Below are 21,653 nucleotides of genomic sequence, written 5' to 3'. Positions count from 1 at the left end.
AATTCAAGCTCTCGCTTGAGAGAGAAATTCCTCTCCGGTTCTTCCCATCAGGCGAGCCCCCCCTCCCCTGCGCCGGGCTCTCCTTTGTTCGGGGCCGGGCTGCGGGGCGGAGAGGCGGGACCCGGTGCGCGCCCGGCGGGGCCGGGCCAGGGCGGGCGGAGCCGCCCCCGCGCCGCGCCGCGCCCGCTCGGCCCCTCGCTTACCGTCGGGCCGGGCGGCATGAGGCGGGGGCTGCCGCTGCTGGCCCTGGCCGGGCTGCTGCTGCTGGGGCGGCCGCCGGCGGCCCGGGGGGCGGCCTGCGAGCCGGTGCGCATCCCGCTGTGCAAGCCGCTGCCCTGGAACATGACCAAGATGCCGAACCACCTGCACCACAGCACGCAGGCCAACGCCGTGCTGGCCATGGAGCAGTTCGAGGGGCTGCTGGGCACCAACTGCAGCCCCGACCTGCTGTTCTTCCTGTGCGCCATGTACGCGCCCATCTGCACCATCGACTTCCAGCACGAGCCCATCAAGCCCTGCAAGTCCGTCTGCGAGCGCGCCCGCGCCGGCTGCGAGCCCGTCCTGGTCCGCTACAGCCACGCCTGGCCCGACAGCCTGGCCTGCGACGAGCTGCCCGTGTACGACCGCGGGGTCTGCATCTCTCCCGAGGCCATCGTCACCGCCGAGGGCGCGGGTGAGTGCGCGGGGACCGGCACCGGCCGCGGGGACAATGGGCGGCGGGCGGGCGGGGAGGGCAGCCCGGGAGCCCTGCCTCCCCTCCGACTGCGCTCTCGGGTTCTCTCTGCTCTGCCCTCCGCTCTTTCGCTGTCTTCTCTCTGCCTTTCGCAGCCGCGTCGCTGCTGGAAAAGTTTTGCTGTTGGGCACAGAGTGTGTGTGACAAGTGACAGCCCCGCCACCGAGTGTGGGAGCTGCAGCCCTCGTTCCACACGAACGGGAAACGTTTCCATACCGCTCTTCTACCGGGGATCCATCGGCAGCGCTTGCTGGCAGAGAATGAAGAGCCACTCAAGTGATGGGCAGCCCCCCGGCTGCCGGCTCCCCCTCTGCCCCCTGCTCCTCTCCAGCCACTCCCTCCCAAAGCAGGTTGCTCTCATCCCACACAAGGCCACCACTCCACAGATTTTGGGAAAAATCTGTGCCCAGAGGAGCCCCAGACAGGAGCTGGGGAGCCGGGGTCTCTCCAGCCAATTCTATGCCAGTGGTGGCACATGCACAGTTGGAGGGGAGAAAACATGCTCATCTCAGTGGTTAGCACCGAAGGTACAGGTTCCTCAGCAGGTCCCTGGGCTCTGGAACTACAGCCAGGTGAGGAGTGCAGCAAAGTGCAGCCTTCCCTTGTGTTTTGTTCCCAACATCCCTGAAGACAGCCAAACGCTGCGTCCTGCACCCTGAGCCCTGATGCTCTGTGACCACAGTGGCCTCCGAGGGGCTGCTGGAGCTGCTCAGCTTTATCTCTGCATCCTGTTTCACCAGCTGAGCTCACTGTGCTGGGTGTCTGGCTGCCATCCAGCTCCGCTGTCTGAGGCAGGAGCATCTCTGCACAGTCAGGTGAGGACTGCTGACTGCTCAGACCGTGTACAAAGCTGCTGTGCCTCAGGGATCCTGCTCTTGTCACAGCTGCCTTTGGGCTGGAGGAGTTGGCAGGACACCCCTCCAACGTGGTGAGCTGAGCACCACAGAGATAGTGAATACAAGGGGCTATTGAACAGGAAATTAAAGCAAGCTGGTGGGTGGTTATCACGGGTGAGCTCTGACCTTTTACTAAATGACTACAGTTCCTGTGTGTTTTCAGGAAAGCATTTGCTGCTGGTGGAACCAGGCTACCATTTTCTTTGGTGCAAAGTTTCAGTGCTGGTGGCTCTGCCAGACCTCTCCATCAGAGGACTTGGAGAGCAGTACTAGGGTGGGAGAGCAGACCAGAGGGGTCAGAGCAGAGCAGCACCCGTGCACCCCAGGAGCTTGTTGTGCTGCTACCTGTCTCCTTCAGTGCCCACAGCTGCAGTGCTGGGTTTTGGGAGCTCACTGACAGGCAGTGGATCTCACCTCTCTGTCCTCCCCCAGCAGTGGCCTGGGAATGAAAGGGGAATTTTTCATGCTGTGCTCAGCACAGTATTTTACTGTGCTTCTGTCCCACTACTAAATGCTTTATGTATCCCACTGCCAGTAATGCCAAACGCTGTAATTCCTGTTTTCTTCTCCTAACAAAATATCACGCTTCAGTTTCCTGACCGTGCTCCCCAGCTCAGCCTTCCCAGGTAAGCTGCTCTCTCTGTCTCCATTTATTTTCAGGCCAGACAAACCCTAATCCATCTCTGACTCTATTCTCTTACCCTCTGTGCCTCCTGAAACCTCCATACCCTCATATCTCCAGTCATTACTGCTATTTCTAACTTCCAGCTGCTTCCCTCTTGCCTTTTCCTACTTTTTTTCCAGCCCATGAACGTAACCATCTATTTTTGCCATCAGCTGCTGCTCTCTGAGCGCTGCAGTCCTGCTTGGGGTAGTTTTGGGGAGAGATGTGGTTTTGAACACCAAGCACCTTTCTCTGGAGCATTGAGGTGCTTTCAAAACCACCTTAAAAATGGCTTCAGCATGAGCAAGGTTTGGCAGGTCTGCAGCGATTTGAAAGCAATCACTTCAAATCTGGAGGGAGGAAGCTTGGCTGAAATCGCCCCCGAGTTACCTATTTCTGAGGACCTCAGCAGTACAATAACCTCTTTGAGGGATTCCAGGGCCAGATCCATGAAAACTCTCTTTCAGTGAATGAGAACCTGATGACATTCTCATTTCTGGGCTGAATATTTTGAACTGATGCATTATGCACCAGACTGAAAGAATCCTTCTTGAGGGAATAAAACTGTTCTTTTAGAAAGCAGAGGGAAGGATTCCTGTTCTAGGAAGAGGTAAGGTGAGCACTTTCAAATCCAATTCTCCAAATAAAGGATTGCAGCTCAGTAGAAGACACAAATAACCAACTGCCTGATGAGTAGTGTGTAGAATCCCTGCTCTTATTTGCTTTAATTTATCTCCTAAGCATTCTAGCCCCTTCTGCTGTCTGTAAACTACACCTAATAGAGTGGGCAGAAATATAATCCATTGTTTTGTGGCTTTCTGTTGTAGAAGAGGCTTTTTGTATTCTTCAGAACTGAAATCTTGTTTTTACTTTTATTCTTTTGCTACCTGTAAGAGGGTTCTACTGTTTCCTTTCCTCTTGAGGTTTCTGCATGTTTCTGCATTATTTTTGCATTATTGTTCTAATGTTCACCACATTTATCTTGTCCCTTCTATGAGGGAGCCTTAAGGATGATGTAGTCAGTGTTTGTCCTTGTCAGAGTGGGGACTGGGTTCACAAGCCCAATTTCCATCTATTATATTCCCAGTAGTTGGTGACTGTTGCCAAGTATGGAGTGACTGTGGTTGGTAAAATCTGTGATAAATCTCTGTAAGAAGTTCACTTTCAGCTGTTGAGGCACAGTCCACCACACACATCTTCTAGGACCTCTCTCCATTTGAGTCCAGGTGTGAGGAAGATCCAGACACTTCCTGTCACAGCACCAAGGGGCTGCTTTGTCTGTGATGGAGAAAGTTGACAGCAGTGCTGTGTTTTGGGCTCTGTTAGAGGAATAGCTGTGCACACCCCCTGGGCTTGTGCTGGTCTCCAAAATCTGAGTGGGAATGCTGATTGGGAGGTCTTAAGTTCCTCAGGTTACAGAGACTGGCTTAAAACATGTGGGAAGTGTGTGTTTCTTGATTTTTCATTCTTTTTGGGAAACATTCGGGTTTCTTTACAACCAGAAAGCAGAGGGATGCTGCAGGGAGGGTGTGGGTGTTCTGGAGGTGAGTGTGATGCTGAATAATTTGGCTTTTTGTGGAGGATCCAACAAATCATCATCCAGGATGGAGGATGAAAGAGCATCCTGACAATACATTTAACACCCTGGATGTCAGATTAGTGCATGCTAATGTCTGAAGTCTGCTATGGCATTTATCCCACATCCCTGTCCTTTTTAGAGGTGCAAGGTGTTTCTGTGTGCAGACATCAGTACAAGCTGTGTTACATCTCTGGGAGGTCCTGTTCACTTGCTCCATGTATTTCATTCTTCACATGTATTTGCTTATCCTTCCTCCAGTCTATCAGATTATCTGCTTCCCTCATTCAGGGCCCTGTCAAACTTTCTGAGGTTTCTGAAGCAGCAGGAACTGCTGAGAGAAAAAATTGTCTCAAATCTAGAATTTCAGAGGCAGGACCTTGTCTTTAGTTTTGCAGGTAATAAGTGGCCAGTGTTGGCATGGGGATGCTGACTACAAAAAGCATCTTTGACATGTGGCTGCTACTGCCTAGTAGAGTGTTTATGTCTCAAGTGAAATGTTTATTCCTGTTTTGAAGAGGGAATTAGCAACAAAACCAGAGCAGTGTGATGGGTACTGTGCATATTGAAAGTCAGATCTGTCAGGCAGGTTGTCTCACCTTATCTTCCTTAGATAAGAACATAGCTTGAAGGGTGTTGGCCTGTTAATAAGATGTTGGAGAAAAGGGAAGCCACATCACAAGGTATCAACCATGTGTAGTTAATACCCAAACTATCATAAGGTGCATAAGGAAAACTTGGATTTATTTTTTTTTTAACCACCATCTCTTAAGCATTAAGGAAAATTATAGATTATTCACACGATGGACACCTATTTTCTTACATCATATGGGAACCCATGATTTCTCCATGTTGCCCAAGTCCTCCATGTCTGTCTGGATGAGTTCATAGTAAACCCAGTGTTTATTTGGCATTGCAGGCTTAAAAGACAAGTGAACAAACCATTTCTCATGCTTGTTTCTTATGTAATCATAACTTAATTTCCAAAGCAATGGTTTCCAAGCTCCAGATCAAATTTGTTCTGACTCTTTGCCTAGCTCTACTTAGAGCAGTTGATGTGCATGACAGTGCTGGGGGAGTGTTGCACACTGTGCTGAGGATAAGCAGTCATGCCCAGGGTTTATAGTTTATAAAGTTGGGATTTGTGTAGGTCTTTACCTGAAACTTGGGAGCAGCCTCATTTCTCAGTTAAATAACAAAATTATTACAAGCTTCAAGCCTGAAACAGGGCAGGAGAAGTAAATAAGAGAATTTAAATCTCAGTAATGAAGATACCACCAATGGTGTTAGGCTCAGTACAGTTCAGCTGCCTTTGTAGGCTGAGTCCCCTGGATTTTACAGTCTAAGCATTTAGTCACGACCTGGGCCATTAAATGTCATCAAAACCTGGTGGGATTTGTTGTGAGGAATAAAATGTTATGTGGAACAGCCATGTTGCTGGCTGCTCTACAACTTGGAGTTTGAGTTCTTTGTATTAAATGTTAACTAGAATAAATTTTCTTATCACTTGGCTTTCCATGCATGTTTCTGCAGCCAAATTAGCAAAGATCCTCTCTGTATTAATAGCTGAAGTGAATGACAGTGAATTCATGCATTGTGGAAGGGTTTCTTAATTAATAGGGCTCACAGATATCTAAATCTGAAGAAGGTACCCAAGCAGCAGCCACTGGCTGTGGTTTAGTTCTTTGGAGCACAGTGCCTGTAGTGGCTTCATTAATAGCTGGGCCATATTCTTTAATCATAATGACAATCAGGATCGTGTTATTTTTGCCTTTAAACATTTTAATTTATTTAAACAGTGGTATAGGAAAGATGTTTGCTCAAAACTAGGTATTACCAGGTTGTTTCTCCATTCCAAACCTCTCATCTAAATCTGTGGTTGCAGGCATTGTTATTTTGTACACTTACTGTGTAAGTGGCTTTTATTTAGCTCTCCTTGTTAGTGTTTTGTTTTGGTTTTTTTTATATAGAGTCCCTCTGAAAAGAAAGTAATTAGGATGGCATATTGGAAAAAACAGTTTGGACTTGTCCCCTGCTCCTAAACAAAATTTAATAGGGAACTTTTGGATTGAACCTCTGGATAGTATTCCTCTCTTTGGCAATCCAGCTAACCATCACTGACAGGTATTTATTTCAGAAAGATTGCTTTGCACAGACAGAACTTGGCAGAGGGTTTGCCTGTGAAGAGAAGTGGAACAATAGGAAGTCAGTTGTTTGGGGGATTTTAAATAGCTTTTTTCCCCTCCCTCTGTCTGTGTTGCAGCTGAAGGTCTCAGCTTGGTGGAGAGAGGCCTCTGTCCATGATGCTGCTGGGGACAGGGGCTGGGTGGGTGCTCACACACACCTGAGACCTGACCAGTAGCTGGTGGCAGGCCTGGCCTGGACCCTCTTCCAATCTCCTGTCTGGTGGGTAAGCAGGGACCAGACTGTAAGAGTTTAACTGGGAAAAGGGTCAGAGAAGTGAGAAGGGTTTCCAGAGAGGTGTCACTGAGTGGCAGAGGTCCCCAGTCCCCTCCATAAGCCCATGCTCCTGTCCATCTGTAGAAATCAGTCATCCCTGAATAAGCATGGGTGCATTGGAAAGGATAAGCACCAAGGCAGGGTCAACACTTGCCTAGCCCGAGCCCTCCCAAGTGCAGACATGAACTGTAAACTGTTGTTTGGGTACCTGTTCACCCCTGCCCTGCTGCCTTTGTGCAGGCACACAGACAGGAGGCACTTCCACTCCTGGCTGCTCTGCACACAGTGTCTGAACTCCTCTGGCTGCACACACAGCTAATTCATTGGGAGTTCCTGGTTTGGGGTGGGACAGGTGACTTGGCAGTGCAGAGTTAGCAGATGCCTCGAGGCTGTGGTGTGCTGTATTTTGGTTAAAAATAAGTTGTGTACCTAAGAGTGTGTGGGGTCATCTGTAGGGGCAGACAATATAAGAAAATAGAGGTAGTACAGAAAGTAATCTTACCCCTTAAGGAGTTGCAGCTGAGCCAATTATTAGAGATTGGGAGCAGGCCTGGCTTTAACAGGCCATAGCTGTAGCCAGTAAGAAGAGTGTTATAAAAGAGTGGGTTGGTTGGTTGAGGGAGCTGCAGTCAGTTGGCTACTGTGAGGACAAGGAAGAGTCAGTGCTTAGAGGAGCTGCCTACAAGAAACATCGAGGAGGTACGAAACTCTAGCAATATGGAAGCTTTGCAATATAATGACAATAGAACTCTTGCAATATAATAACAACAGACATCTGGTAGAGGAGCTCAAACATGCACACAAGCATGGAACTATGCTGCCCATACTGAGTGCTCACTGGTTCTCCTTGTGTTGCTGTGAGCTCCAAGGACAGTTCCTCAGTCAATACCCATGGGCATTGTACTCCACATGGGCCAGGGAAGGCTGTGAACCCTTTACTGGGCTCTGGTTTGTTTTGAGGTGTAATTTCAATGGGGATTGGACTAGGTTTGCCCAAGCACCACAAAGGCATGTCTGCTTGGATCCATCCTTGGTTTAGGTAGAGACAGTGCACTTCAGGGCTTTTTCCTTCTGTGGATGGGAGATGGTAAGCATTTAATGTGATGCTTCTCTTGTCTTCTCAGTAATGAAGATTTTTTTTCTGTCCTCAGTAACAATTTTGATGGAATGGAGAATGTGCTTTGAAGCTATGAACAAACTGTCCCTGAAATAGCTATTCTGGTAGGAATTTTGGCATGCTGGGCCACCTGAAAAACCAGAGGAGTTGGCTTGGTCATATGCAGATAGCCTTTGAGAAGACCTGAGAAGGTGGCCAAGGCAGCTGAGTGAGAGGGGCAGTGAATCCTGAGAGCTTTCTCTGCAGGGGCAGTGAATGCTGAGAGCTTTCTCTGCAGGGGTTTTGGGGGCCCAGAGTGGGGAAACATCTGAGGCCAGCCCTACATACACGGAGAGGCCTGTAAGGCCGCCTCTCTGTGGCTGGAGGTTCTGCAGATGTTTTATCTGTACTTGGAACACTTGGGAGGATTCTCAGACCATAGACCTCTCTCTATGCTTTTACCACATCTGAAGGAATTGTAGATTTAAAGCTACAGCTTGGCTGAATGAACAAGAGGACAGGTAATTGACCCAGGAGGGAAGAATGAGAAATGTGCTTGTCCTTTTGTTTACCTTCGCAAGAGGGAAACCATTTCAGTTCCTCTTCCATCACATGCTCGAATACCAGAGTGCATTTGATGCAATATAAAATGCGTTCTTAATGCATTGAGAATAACTCAGGTGAATAATCAAAATCAAACATGTAAGAAACTACCAGCTTGGATAGCTTGACTTGTTACAAGGCAGTATGGTGAAGATTCAGAGGTTCTGTGGAAGTACCTCATTGCAAAGGTCAAATTGGCTCCATAAAAATGTTGGTTTTTTTTCTCTATAAACAAAGATCCTGTGGTAGTTTGGAACTTTCTTTGCAAGAAAATGGATCTGATGTTTTATTAGCAACAGGATATTGAATATAAAAGAGCATCTATTGAATCTTCCTTTGCTGTTTTCTATACCCTTTGCTCTTTATGTTGGTTAGAATAATTATTCCTGAAGTCTCAAATTTTTTAAAGTTAATTATTATGTGAGGGAATTAGTTATTTTTCAGCTTTATTCTTGCCCTGACTCTGATTTAGCTGCATTCTCATTTATAAATGAAGTTTTATGTTGCTTTGAGTAGTATAAGTATTCATTAAGTGGAGATTTAATTTCTTTTTTTTTTTTTTAAGAAGGATGGCAAAATTAGAAGGTTAGCTAAGTCATATTATTTTTCTTGTAAACAGGTATTACAGAATTTGTGATTATATAAATATATAGTGATTATATGAACATATAAGCATATAAATAAATAAACACACACACACACACACCCCGGCCTTTATAGTTTAATCCACACATCTAAAGCCATCATGAGTACTGAGTATCAGGAGTGTCCTGGGCTGTCTTACAGCCAAAACCTTACAGCTCAGGCTGCAAGAGAGGAGCTTTTGTTAGATTTGTTCTACATTGCAAAGGCAGCAGGATTGCCTCTGTGACTATGTAAGAATCTAAGAAAAGTTGATTGTAGGATACCAGATTCCAGAATTGGAAGAGCAGCATAAATGAATAAGTGTGTAAAATTACAGAAGGGTTTTATCCTTGAAAGCTCATTTGTTTTCCCATTTTATGTTCCATTCTAATAAAGTGTCCTGCCTCTCTCCCAATTCTTGCTCCTCTTGCATTTATTTTGTCCTTAGCTCATTGAAGGTTATATGCATTATAATACTTGTTTTTCATGATTAAATATACGTATAAACCCACTGAATGGTGTGATTTAATAAATAGGTTTGAAATTATGCATTTTACCAATCTGGGACACAGTCCATTTATGAACGTGTCTGAAAGCAGTTCTTTGGGCAGAGTGCCTGTTTAAACTTCTGTTCCTTATCTGTCCTTCAGAGTAATCAGTGTGTTTTTAAACTGAGGGGAAGGTCTGAAACATTTATTTTGGCATTTGCTTCGACAGTGTGATTATGGTTGGTTGATTTGATTTCCTCAGTAACCAAAAAAATCCCCCAAAGTAATTTCTCCTTCATCATCTAATTAAATGCAAACACTACACGTGTTTTCTGTAGGTGATCAAAATTCATGGCATAAATGTCAACCCTTGTCTGAAACCTGCCAGTCTGTAGCAATGGAAATGGGATATTTAGTCTGCTTCAGCATTTAACGTGATATGCTGGATTCAGGTGAAATGTGGGTAAGACATTGTGTCAGCTTTACTGGACTGACCTCTAGAATATTGTTTATTAGTGAAATTATTAAGTTTCCACGTACTAAATATTAGAGAAAGAGAAAACATTGTAATGTATGTGTGCTAAAATAATCCAATATTAAAAATACTAACTTTTTTTTACATATTTTGCAAATCCATGGCAGATTTCCCTATGGATTCTAATAATGGCAACTGTAGAGGTGCTGGCATTGGTAAGTACATTTTTATAAAACTGTATAATAATTTATAAAACTGTATAATAATTTTTATAGAATTGTGTAATAAGTTGTAGACTTTCAAATCTTTTAAATATTTAATTAAGAGGGGTACTAAGTGATAAATACTTAAATACTTAGTGTTGACTGAGAGTACTGTAGATTTTGCTTTTGCATTCCATGGTCAGGTGGGATTTGGTCAGCCTCAAAATGTCCATCAAAGCAGGAGGGCTGTGCTGATCTTATTTGAAGTTTTGTCTTGAACAGAAAGAGTAATCATTAAATTGATTTTTCCCTGGGAAAAGCCAGTGAAGATAATGGTTCATTTTGACCTTAAAGTTTTCAATTTAAGTTCAGTACTCTTTGTAGATAATGGCAATGCTCCTGTTAGCCTGAGGAGGTTGAGGCACCTTCTGAGCACCTTCTGGCACCTTCTGAGGCTGGTTTTATTCCAGCAAGTCTCCTGTTGCTTTTTATTGCTGCTTTTGGTTTTGCTAGAACAGAATAAAACTGAATAAAACCCCTTGAGCATTACCACTACTTGCCAATGCAAAGAAGCAAAGCCCAGGATGGTGGCTAATAATTATAGGAATGTGAATCTTTTGCTCAAGCAAGCCAATGACTGTACATTTCCTTGAATTTTATTATGATTCCATCTAAAGTTCTCCTCTTAGGTCTTTGTCAAGAAATTGAGAGTTGGAAGCCCTAGCATTGACCTGCATGTCTTTCCTTCTGCAGAGGTGCTGATGAGCTACAGTGTGCACTGATGTTCACTTTACCAACATAAACACCTAAATGGTGTTGAACCTGACATTAGATACCTATAGTTATCATTTCAGCATTAAGCTCTGTGGCCAAATTGCAAAAATATATTAGTAATGCCCAGTTTATATAATACAGTTTCAAATTTTAAGTCAGTAGGTCCCAATGTGAAAGCAGCTATATTTCTGCAAAATGTTCTTTAAATCACAGTGCATACCCTCTAGAAAGCCCAGGTACAGTTAAATAACCTCATAAAAGCAAGCCCCTGAACAGGCTTTGCTTTAAATTATCTTGGGCATGGTACCATATCTGGAGGACTTGCTAAAGATATTTGTTACTAATGTTAGTATCTTCATAGCTTGAAGCCACTTGCAATTGTGTGTCATTGAGAAAATAGGAGTTTCATGCACAAAGAGCATACAAGCTTCATTTTGAGCAGGAAAGCAAAGCTGTATGCTCTCACTATCACCTTAAATCAAAACTATGAGGCATATCTTTATTGCTGCCTGTCCATAGGCATGTAATTCCAGTGAGTGACCCTGCAGTGGAAGAGGAAAATTTCAGTCATATTGTTCCTGTTGTGATGTTTTTCAATGGCTGAAAGCAAAACCAGACCTAAAAAAATCCCATCTACAAAATAGGGTAAGGATGCACAGAAAAATTGCTGCTGCAATATCTGCTTTTACTGAACATACCTGATTTCTGGTTCAATGTGCTACATCTGTCTGAACTGACAAACACAGCTGGACCACCTAAAAGGGCATGTCTCAAAATGGCTTTATTTATGTGTTCAGTAAAGTAAATTTGTAGTTTTGGCATTGTAAGTAGAGACTTTTTGTTTGTTTGTTTTGCAAGTAGCAAATTGATGCATTTTTTTAAAAAAATCCCATTCTCAGCTTTGTGCTTTCTGCATCTTACTGCTTGTGCTGCTGTGCATGGTCACAGGGAGCAGTACTCATGGCTTATCCCCATTTGAGACACCTTTTTTCCCTGTCAGTGTCTGCTGGCAAAACCTTCCCTCTGAGTCTGCATGGGGGTTTTTTGGGAGACCTTTTTTACCTCTGTAGGCAGTGAAGTCCATTGTTTTCTGCTTCATCACATGCTCCTCAAGTCTCTTAGAAAATTTTCTAGAGTGTTTATTTCTTAGCCTTCCTTTATCTGGGAGGTGTTTGCCAGGTTTGAGTGCCTGCACAGGTCAGGATTACAGCCAGGTTTTCCATCTTACGTATATTTAAGACGACACAGATGTTTCTTGGTAGCAATCCATGGGGGGAAAACCATTCTCTCCATGTCTTTTGGCATTTACAGAGTGAAGTTTTCAAAGACAGAGACTTGGAGCAGTTTTTAGTCCTATATTTACTTGAAAAGAAGATTTAATGGCTAGCTGTGATCTCAGCCAAAGCCAGTGGGAGCCTCTGCTGCCTGTCTGTGTGTTTGGGACATGCCATTGTTGTGGTCTCAGAGCTCTTCTGCTAATCCTGGCAGCTTCTGAGGAGGCTGTCAGGTAGGATGGGATTTTCCCTCAGCATCAGGTGATGCAGTTCATTTTTATAGCCACCTTTTGTGGGTGTTTCCACTCCCTGGGGGAAGGTCAACGTTTGCCTTCCTTGGAAAATCACTGTACCAGGAGCTGGGAGAGAGGAATTGGTTCTGGCTCTACCTTTGTAACTGACCTTGGCAAATGACTTTTATGTTTGTTTGTGTATCTCTAAGTAGTGATTAGGAATAATGCAGCATTTTGTACAGTTCTTTTAAATGTAAATTTAAAAAGCATGAGGGTGGCTTGGAGGTTCTTCAACAAGTCCATGGGCATGTCAATAATTTAGAAATAGATCTAGACTAATAAAATATATTCCAAAATTAATAAAATAAGCCAATACTGCCTGAAAACTGAAGGAAATGTGAGGCTGTGTTCTTGTCTTGCAATTTAGTCTATTTTATTTTACCTGGGTCCCAGTGCAAAGTTCTGTAGGGCAGGAGAACATTCCAGTGTGCTGCTTGTTGGGCTCGAGTGCTGAGGTGCCTGTGTGAGTGTGGGTCACAGCAGCACATCTTTTATTCTCTGCTCCAAGGCAGCTGTCATTTGGCCTACACTATCCATGAGCTCATAAAGGCAGAAGGGAAGCCAAAAATCACTTCCCTTCACTGCTTTTGTTATTTCAACACAAACACATAGAAAAGTTAAAGTCTGTAGGGCTCTATATATAGATTCCCAAGGATGTGTTTGAAACCAGAGGAAATAATATACTTTTCTTTTGAAATGTTTTCCTCTTTCCTGTATATTTTTGTATTTTCAACTACAAAAATTCTTCCAATGGAAAATAATGATTCCATCGATTTTATTTTTTTTTAATATGCAAGGATCTTATATAATCAAATAAAAGTTCTTTTTCAGACTCTTCATGTTAGATTTAACTAAATCACTAGCTTATATGCATTGATACTTAGAATGATGGTGCATAGAAATAAGCTGCCTTAAATCTACTTCCATTTGTGCCAAATCAAATGTCAAAATAGATGCACATGTAATACTGGGATCTGCTGTTTGAAATTACTCCAGCAAACCACACTTAGACACTATGGTATAAAATAAAAAGTAAATATTTGCAGTAGAACAACCAGCCCTGAAATACCAGTGGTGTTAATGAACACCACTGTGGCTCTGGAGTTCAGCATTAGCATTCCCTGGGCACTAGTGAAAATGTTTTTACCTCTCTTAGAGTTCCCAGCTGTCTGGCATCTGCCCCTTTGGAAATGCTGCTCTGACAGTGCTCATTTGTGTTGTTTTTTTGAAGGCTGTCCTTCTGGCCACAAGGGCTAAGAATTTCTCTTTTTTCATTAAACTTGGGCTTCTGGGCCATAATAAAATAATGGAAAATTTACACCATTCCTCATGGTGGATTGGATGGACCTCTCAGCAACCTGATCCAGTTGAAGATGTCCCTTCTTATTTGCAAGGGGGTTGGACTAGGTGGCCTTTGAAGGTCCCTGCCAATGCCAAATACTCTATGAATGCTTGCTGGCCAGAATATCCCAGGTTACTCAATTGACCTGAGAATATTCAAAAAAATGTTCAGTCATGCACTCCCACAGTATTTTCTTTCTCTGTTATGGTCTGTATGATAAAAGGAACAGAAAAGGAGGACGTTCCTTAAGTCTAGCATAGAAGAGAGAGCAGCATTGCAAGGATGGAATTACAGCACCTGCAAGCTCAGGACTGAGCCTTGAATTGGCTTTAAATGATCATTTTGTCACTCCAGACTCAAAGTCTGTATGTCTTTGTTGTTCTGCTGTGGTTTGGGTTTGTTTCTTTTTTAAATTTCAGTATGTCAGGTTTTTCTCCTAAAAATCATTTAAGGGCTCATGGACAGTTCCTCATCTCCCAGCAGAACAGGCCAGGAATACCCTGTGGTTTTTAGTGTTTCACTGTAATAAGCAAGTCAGTTCAGTGGAATCTTTGTTAGGTGTTTTTGGATTTAACCCTTTTCTGACTTAGAGATGGGGTAACTGAGAGGTGTTCTAAAAACTTTTCAGTCTCATGAGAAGGGTGAGACAGTACAGGTGTTATAATTCACGTCATCATCAATCAAATGACTTTTGTGTTAGTTTCTGTATCTCTAAATAGTGATTAGGAATAATGCAGCATTTGGTACAATTCTTTTAAATGTAAATTTAAAAAGCATGAGGGTGACTAGGATGTTCTTCAGTAAGAACATGGGCATGTCAGTAATTTAGAAATAGAACTAGACAAATAAAATGCATTCTAAAATTCATAAAATAAGCCAATACTGCCTTAAAACTGAAGGAAATGTGAGGCTGTGTTCTTGTCTTGCAATTTAGTCTTATTTTATTTTACCTGGGACTAATCAGAAGCCAGCTATTTCCTAATTACAATACACTGTAAGTGTTTCTTGGCTTAGCAAGATTTAACAGATCAAATTAAACCAGGTGATAGATCATGGTTGGATGACTTATTTAAAAGATAAGTTTTACACCTTAGCTAAAAACTTTGCAAAATAAATTTATATACATTAATTATTATAGTAATAATGTTAAGAATAGTACCTTCTGTACTTCAGTGTACGCAGCAGTCAATGAGCAAAACCATCAAATTTATTTATTGGATTTATTTTCTATGAATCCAATTCCCACACTGTGTGAGCTCCAGGCTTTGGGAAGATTGTCACTGAATACATGTTTTTTTCTTTCTAAACAAAGCTTTTTGTTTCTGTAGAGCGCTGCAAGTGCAAGCCTGTGAAAGCTACCCAGAAGACCTACCTACGTAACAACTACAACTATGGTGAGAGCAGCTGCACTGCCAGCTCCCAGCTCTTTCTTCTAAGGCTGCAGGAAGGGCAACTTCTCATTAAAAAAGTCTAAAAAGTTCACTGTTACTGCTGGTAACCCAGTGTTGCTTATTGCAGGAGGAAGGTGTAGCCTGAAATGTTTCCAAATTAGAAGGATGGAGGGGATTAGCTTGATATGTTAGTACAAGGGTATCTTTGTTGTTTCAGTTTTAGTGCAGGCATTTGGGGTTTGTGTACTTGTCTGGCGTGAACAGTGATGCAACAAAAATGGCATTGTGGGGTGCTGTGCCTGAGCTGCCTCTGTGATTTCCAGTACCCTCAGCTTTTGCAGAAAGGCATGCTTGTAGCAACTTTCATGCCCACTAGCTCTCCATGAGATCTGAGAGGTTCTTTTCCTTTTGGTGTGTCAAAGGCAGCAATGAGCATCTTGCCAGCTGTGTTATGCTGTCAGTAACACCTGTAAAAGTGCACATGTCCTGCTCTTCAGGCATATCACAGCTCCAGGCTCATGTTTGCCTTCGTACTGCTTGTTTGAAGCAAATTAGGCCAGAGAAGCCACTGAACATTGGGCCCTTCCTTATTGCAAAAAACAGGACTCGTTAAGCAGTTAAGCCTTTATCAGTTACGAACTTAATGTATCAGTTGTATCAGTTATAAACTTAATGTATCAGTTGTATCAGTTACAAACTTAATGTATCAGTTACAAACTTCAAGTTAAAACTTTATTAGTTTTAAACCATAACAAACATAATCCAACCAACCACTATACACCACAGTGTGAGCACATCATGGTTATATAACTTTTTTTTCTACCCCTAATTCAGCTGAGTCACTTTCCCACAGTGCTCTTCTACTTAGCCAAAGTTGCAGGCCTGAGCCATGATTTTACAAGGGTAACAAGGCCTTATTTTATAAAGCTTTATCAATATGCACCACTTCCTTTTTTCCCATGAATCAGGTGAAGAGCCTTAGGTTCAGCCAGCTTTAAGGCTTTATTTAAATGGTAAAGATTGTATGATGTTTATTAGGATTGCACATTTATAAAGCCAGAGTCAGACAATCTTCTTTTAAAAATTGTTTGCTGTTAAAAGCTAAAAATTACAACTGTATTCAAACACTTTCTTGGTCAATAGTCAGTTGTATGTTGTTTTGGTGAATTTGTTTAAAAAAAAATTAGAGTTACTATTTTCTAGTCAGAAACTGCATATGGCAGAGTCATTGGGCATGTTCCTGTCCATTTTCTCAAGCTTTTGAAATTAAATGGGTTTTAAAAGGCATTTGAAATATCTCCAAACTAAAATAATATTTTATTTTGAGATCTTAAAGGGTTTTGAAAAAGGGAATCACTCAGGGTAAGCTGTGCATACTAGGTGCACAAGTTGGTGTTTGCTGGCAGCTGTATTTAATGTGCCTGCAATACATGCTGGTTAATGGCTGTTGTGGGGAGGAGATGTGTAAGTCCATGGTTTTCTTTCTTCTCTGTTACCTTTTTCATGCAGGAGACATTTGGAATTTGGGCTATCTCCCATTTATAATGTGGAAAGGGACTCTTTGAATGATGTGGCATTCTCTAGAGCACGACCTCTGGGTTGGCTTTGCATTTGTATGTGGTATCAGTTCACTGGTCACCCTGAGAGAATGAAAAGCTTTGCCTCTGAAAGGCAACCTTTCCTCCTGTGCAACTTGAGGCAAAAAGAGAGGCCAAGAGAGGAAACAATTAGAGAGGTCATTGGGTCAAGATCAGGAGCATTTGAAGTTCAGAAAGAGCAGAGCAGATTAGTTCTGGGTCACTGGAGAGAATAGAAAAGGTAAGGGCCTGTCATCCAGCAGAAGTGGTGATATGAGAAGTTTTAATGCACAGTCCCTTTTTGTGTAAGGTTCGGAGTGATAAAGTTTGCTCATCTGTACTGCAGGTAGTCAGAGAGGGAACAGTCCCAGCTCAGGGAAGAGCATACAAGAAATAGATTTAATCTATTTAACATGGGAAGGGTGAAGAAGGAAGGAAGGAAGTCAGTCAGAGCGCAACTTAAACAGGACATGAATCCAACTGGTATGTAAGTCCTGCTCCTGACCATTATTAAGGGGCACACTGAGCTACCTGGACCTCCTTGGTGGAGGGTGAAGTAGTGAAGAGATGGAGGCAGAGACATTGCAGGAGTTCAGCTAAACTTCTGATGAGGGACCATGCAAAAGACTAATGCCAGAGGTCACCAAGAACAGCTTGGGAGTGACCTGCTTGATCTGCTGCTTCTAACCATGCTCTTTGTGGCTTTCCCCAGTCATCCGGGCTAAAGTGAAGGAGGTGAAGACTAAATGCCACGATGTCACTGCAGTAGTGGAAGTCAAGGAGATCCTGAAATCTTCCCTGGTGAACATTCCAAAGGACACTGTAAACCTCCACACCAATTCTGGCTGCCTGTGTCCACCCCTCAGTGCCAATGAGGAATACATCATTATGGGCTACGAGGACGAGGAGCGCTCCAGGTAACTCCTCCTGTGCTGTCCTTGACTGTTCTCCTGCCATAAAGCTGAAAGTCAGAGCCAAAAGGAAGGAAAACTTGGTGTCTGTAGGTCTCCTTCATGGTATTCAGGGAGGGCAAGGCTCCCTGCAGGCAGAGAGCTCTTAGTTTTGTGTGTGCTGGGTTGTGTAGGTTCTTGATGGAGTTGTCTCTGTTGTGTAGGTTACTCTTGGTGGAAGGCTCCATAGCTGAGAAGTGGAAGGAACGTCTTGGTAAAAAAATAAAGGTAAGAAAATACCTCACCAGAAGTCAAATGTTGTGGGTGCCATAAAACATCTACCTGTCCTTTCAAAATAAGGGAAGAAAATTCGTATGCTGCCTCCAGTTAATCAATATCATGTATCAAAAGCTAACTTGGTGTTTTATTTGCTTTATTACTTAGAACTGCATGCTGAGTAAATTAAAGGGATACATTGAATTACCCTGAAGTATCCCATTGCAGCAGCAGTCAAAAGCTCTGTCTCAAAAAAGCAAATAGTAGGGGACTTTTAACTCTGTAGGCAAGCTGTGCATTCCACAACACATACTTGCTTAGTTTGGGGTTGTGATAGGAATTTAAAAAAACAAACAGACCAGGGGGCTTTACAAATGTTTTTCAGACTAAGTCATGGGCAGGGACACCTGGCTGCTCCAAGCCCCATGCAACCTGGCCTTGAGCACTTCCAGGGACGGGGCAGCCACAGCTTCTCTGGGAAACCTATGCTGGACCTCACCATCCTCACAGCCAAGAATTTCTTCCCTATATTTTATATAATCTGATCTAATCTAATCTGATTTAATCTAATTTCTGTCACTTTAAAGCCATTACCCCTTGTCCTGTCATTCCATGCTCTTGTAGAAAGTCCTTCTCCATCTCTCCTGTAGCCCCTTTAGGTATTGGAAGGTCCTCTAAGGCCTCCCTGAACCCTTCTCCAGGCTGAGCAACCCCAGCTCTTTATATGAAAATATATTCTGGTTTTTTCTTACTTAAATGTTTTCTAATGCCTTCCAGGTTCTGGAAGAATTATCTTTTTATGTTTTGATGCACTGCAAAGTATCAGTGGTTTTGACATTGTCAGGAGTGTCACTTTACACTGAATATTCCTATTTTGACACAATTTCTCAGCCATTCATTTGCCATAATGCTTGTGCCTATGCAAACCAGTCTTGTCTTCCACTCAGCACTTTGTTCATCAGTGTGAGGGTCACTGGCAGGAAAATACTGTTGTGTTTATAAAAGCAGGATTTTCTGTGCCTATTTCTCACATCAGTGGAGATTACAGGAGTGAAAGATACAGGGATCTTATTTCAAGTTGTTGTTTGATTTGGCAGAACCCTGGGAAATCCAGTGCCACAGACAAAATATCATTTTGCTGCCATGGGCTGACTTCTGTTCAGTTTCAGCTCTTGGGTGATAACATTATTTGTTGGAATTTTTTTGGGCAACACACTTTCTCACTTCCTTCCTTATTATCTGTGACCTGCTGCCTCTGCCCTCACACCCAGCCTGGGGGTGTTGAGGACCCTGCCACATCACCACCCACTTCTCATCATCATTTTCTTTCCAAGAGCATCAACAGTTGTACAAACTATATTTATTTAGTTGGTTTGTTAGTTGTACAAACTATATTTATTATGTTTTTTTTTTACTGTGATTCCTATGGCTTGCAAAAATAAAAATAAAAAATATTTTTTTTTCAATTAACAAAAACCCCTTAACTGTTTTTTCCTCCTGCCTCCCCCAAAAACCGCATGAGTGGCTTCATTTAAATTTTATTATTTCGAAGGTGAGTCTCCCTTGTGCTGAAGCCTTGGATCAGACCCTTCATTCCCAGAGGCTGCAGGAAAGCCAGGAAACAGTTTCCCTGTTAAAATGGGAACTTGTAAATGTTTAACATTTAAATGGGGGCTTTTCCCAGTAAGCTCTCATTGCACCCTTGAGCCCAGCACAGGGTAACATGGTGGAAACAGCAATAGCAGCTTTTGCTGCTGTTTGTGAGCACATTTTCTGTGTGAAACATGTGAGCAGGTGGATCAGTAGCCTCTCTGGTAATTTCTGTAGTGTTGCTCTAGGACACAAAATAAAACAACGCTGACACTGGAATGTCCAAGGTAAAAAGAAGGGCAGTTTAATTCTGACTCCAGCATTTATAGATGTCCAAAAGCGACAGTGGATTGGAGGGTGACAGTGCCACTTCTCCAATGACACTGGACAAACCAACAGTCCATCAAATGTCTCCTCCTCCAGAAAACAATGTAAAACAATCATTATTTCCAGAAAAGCGTGTGAGAAAGTTCATTACAAACATATAAACATCAGAAGCTTTAGAAGAACAGGGCGACCCTGTAGCCTCTCGGGTAATTTCTGCGAGCTCTCGGGTAATTTCTGCGAGCTCTCGGGTAATTTCTGCGAGCTCTCGGGTAATTTCTGCGAGCTCTCTGGTTATTTCTGTGCCTCTCTGGTAATTTCTGCGAGCTCTCGGGTAATTTCTGTGCCTCTCTGGTAATTTCTGCGAGCTCTCTGGTTATTTCTGTGCCTCTCTGGTAATGCCTGTGCCTCTCTGGTAATTGCTGTGCGTTTCCCCGCAGCGCTGGGATCAGAAGCTGCGGCAGGCGGGGAAGGGGCGGGCCGAGCCCGGCCCCAGCGCGGCGGCCCCGAAGCCCAGCAGTGGCCGGCAGGCTCGCAGCTGGGTGTGACACCCACCGAGGGATGCTGACATGCACGGGACTGTCTGCCGAGGCTTCCTGTTGGAGCAGCAAAGGAGAAATTGCACTATTGCACGTTATATTCTATTGTTTACTACAAAGTCATGTTCTAGCTTTTATTAGGTTTTATTCTCCCTCTTTGTTCTCCACCTTTTTCTTTTTGGATATGTGCAAGTTCTGGAAATGTATATTTTTTCTGTTGCTAAGAACTGTAGAAAACTGCCCTTATGAGATGAAGAAAAACAATGTTCAATTTACCTTTTTATCTCCTAAATCTTCTCTGGGAGAAAATTCTGATGCTAGCAGGAATGAAATCTGGCAAAGACCATTGCTTAAAGTCATGGCTTACACTGGCTTTCCCTGTTCACTCTTTCTTGGTCACTGTTTGCTGAAACTTGCTCTCTTTTGGGTAGGTTGTTATCTGGGTTAAAGTGTATCATTTTTATTCTGAAATATAATTCTGAATGACATAATTAGTTTTTTTTTCTAAGAGAGCTGTTTGAATTAGTACAGCTTTATTAAGTTTTCTTACAGATAAACCACTTGCATAAGGCAGACTCTAAATATTTCCCTGTGCATGTACACAGGGAACCTGGGTTTTCCAGTGCTTTGGACCTTAAAGGAAATATTATCTAGTTCTGTAACCATAATTTATAACTAAATTTATGCTTCTTCTCTTATAATGGCAGTTTTTTCCCCTTTTTCTCAGCTGACTTATAGGAGTAGACAGACTCACCAGGCCTGCTTCTCAGTACAGGTCTGCAGTTTAGCCTTTTGATTTTGTGGTGTTATTCTTAAATCCATGCCTACATAAACAAGTGTTCAATGCTCAGTAACATATGTCCAATAAAAGAATTGTAGTTGCCAACCACAGACCCTACCTGACTTCTGAACCAACATCATATTGCTAATACTACCCTTGAAAATATAAAACCCAAAAAAACCTTTAATTTTTGTGCTTTAATAGAATTCTTTGCAGATGGTGCCAACATATTGGAAATTATCTTTGTTTTTCTAGTCTCTCATGCTTGAAAGAAATCTAAAAGGAGTACATCAAAGAACAATCTTCTTTGGCATAGTCTGCAGAGGGAAACCAGCTCTACTTAAATGAGCAAGTGATTGTTGTGTTCTAGCTGTCAGTACTGTCTTTAGTACACTAGCGCTGCCTTTCATAAGAAAATAGTGTTGGGTTGCTGGGTGGTTTGAAAATATGATGATGCTAAATAGGACAGAAGTATTTGGGAATACTGTAAAAGTATTTGGGAATACTGTAATAGTGCTGTTTCAGGATTTCAGTTAATAACCAGCAGTCTTGGGACAGGTTTTCCATTGGGCTAGATACCAAGAAAGTTGAAAAAGAGCAACATCCTGCAACACTTAAGTTTTTATTTATAATTAAAGGGATAATTTAGGGGAAAGATGAGTTCTGAAAGCTGGCAGAAGGATATGAATCCCCTAGGTATTAAATCCTCAGTATTTCTCAGAACTATGCAGATCACAGAGTTGTTTAGGTTGGAAGAGACCTCCAGGATGAAGTCCAAGCTTTG

General features: G+C 42.9%; 1 protein-coding gene across 1 annotated transcript; it reads left to right on the top strand.

The window, feature by feature from the left end:
- The first annotated feature begins 219 nt into the window (after positions 1–219).
- On the top strand, positions 220–21,056 carry FRZB (frizzled related protein). The gene is made up of 6 exons (XM_036387247.2): positions 220–673; positions 9,783–9,830; positions 14,830–14,895; positions 17,182–17,386; positions 17,584–17,647; positions 19,990–21,056. Exons 1-6 carry the CDS (start codon positions 220–222, stop codon positions 20,095–20,097), a joined length of 945 nt encoding a protein of 314 aa, XP_036243140.1. The 3' UTR covers positions 20,098–21,056.
- The last annotated feature ends 597 nt before the right edge of the window (positions 21,057–21,653 follow it).

Source organism: Molothrus ater, chromosome 7 (assembly GCF_012460135.2).
Source record: "Molothrus ater isolate BHLD 08-10-18 breed brown headed cowbird chromosome 7, BPBGC_Mater_1.1, whole genome shotgun sequence".
NCBI lineage: Eukaryota > Metazoa > Chordata > Aves > Passeriformes > Icteridae > Molothrus > Molothrus ater.
Note: the sequence above shows the minus strand (reverse complement) of the source record. Positions and strands in the feature narration are given on the sequence as shown.

Excerpts from the sequence above, each read along its gene's own strand:
- FRZB (XM_036387247.2), top strand. The coding sequence starts at position 220 with ATGAGGCGGGGGCTGCCGCTGCTGGCCCTGGCCGGGCTGCTGCTGCTG. Across the intron at positions 14,896-17,181 it reads ACGTAACAACTACAACTATG|TCATCCGGGCTAAAGTGAAG; the intron begins GTGAGAGCAGCT and ends GGCTTTCCCCAG. Across the intron at positions 17,387-17,583 it reads GAGGACGAGGAGCGCTCCAG|GTTACTCTTGGTGGAAGGCT; the intron begins GTAACTCCTCCT and ends TCTGTTGTGTAG.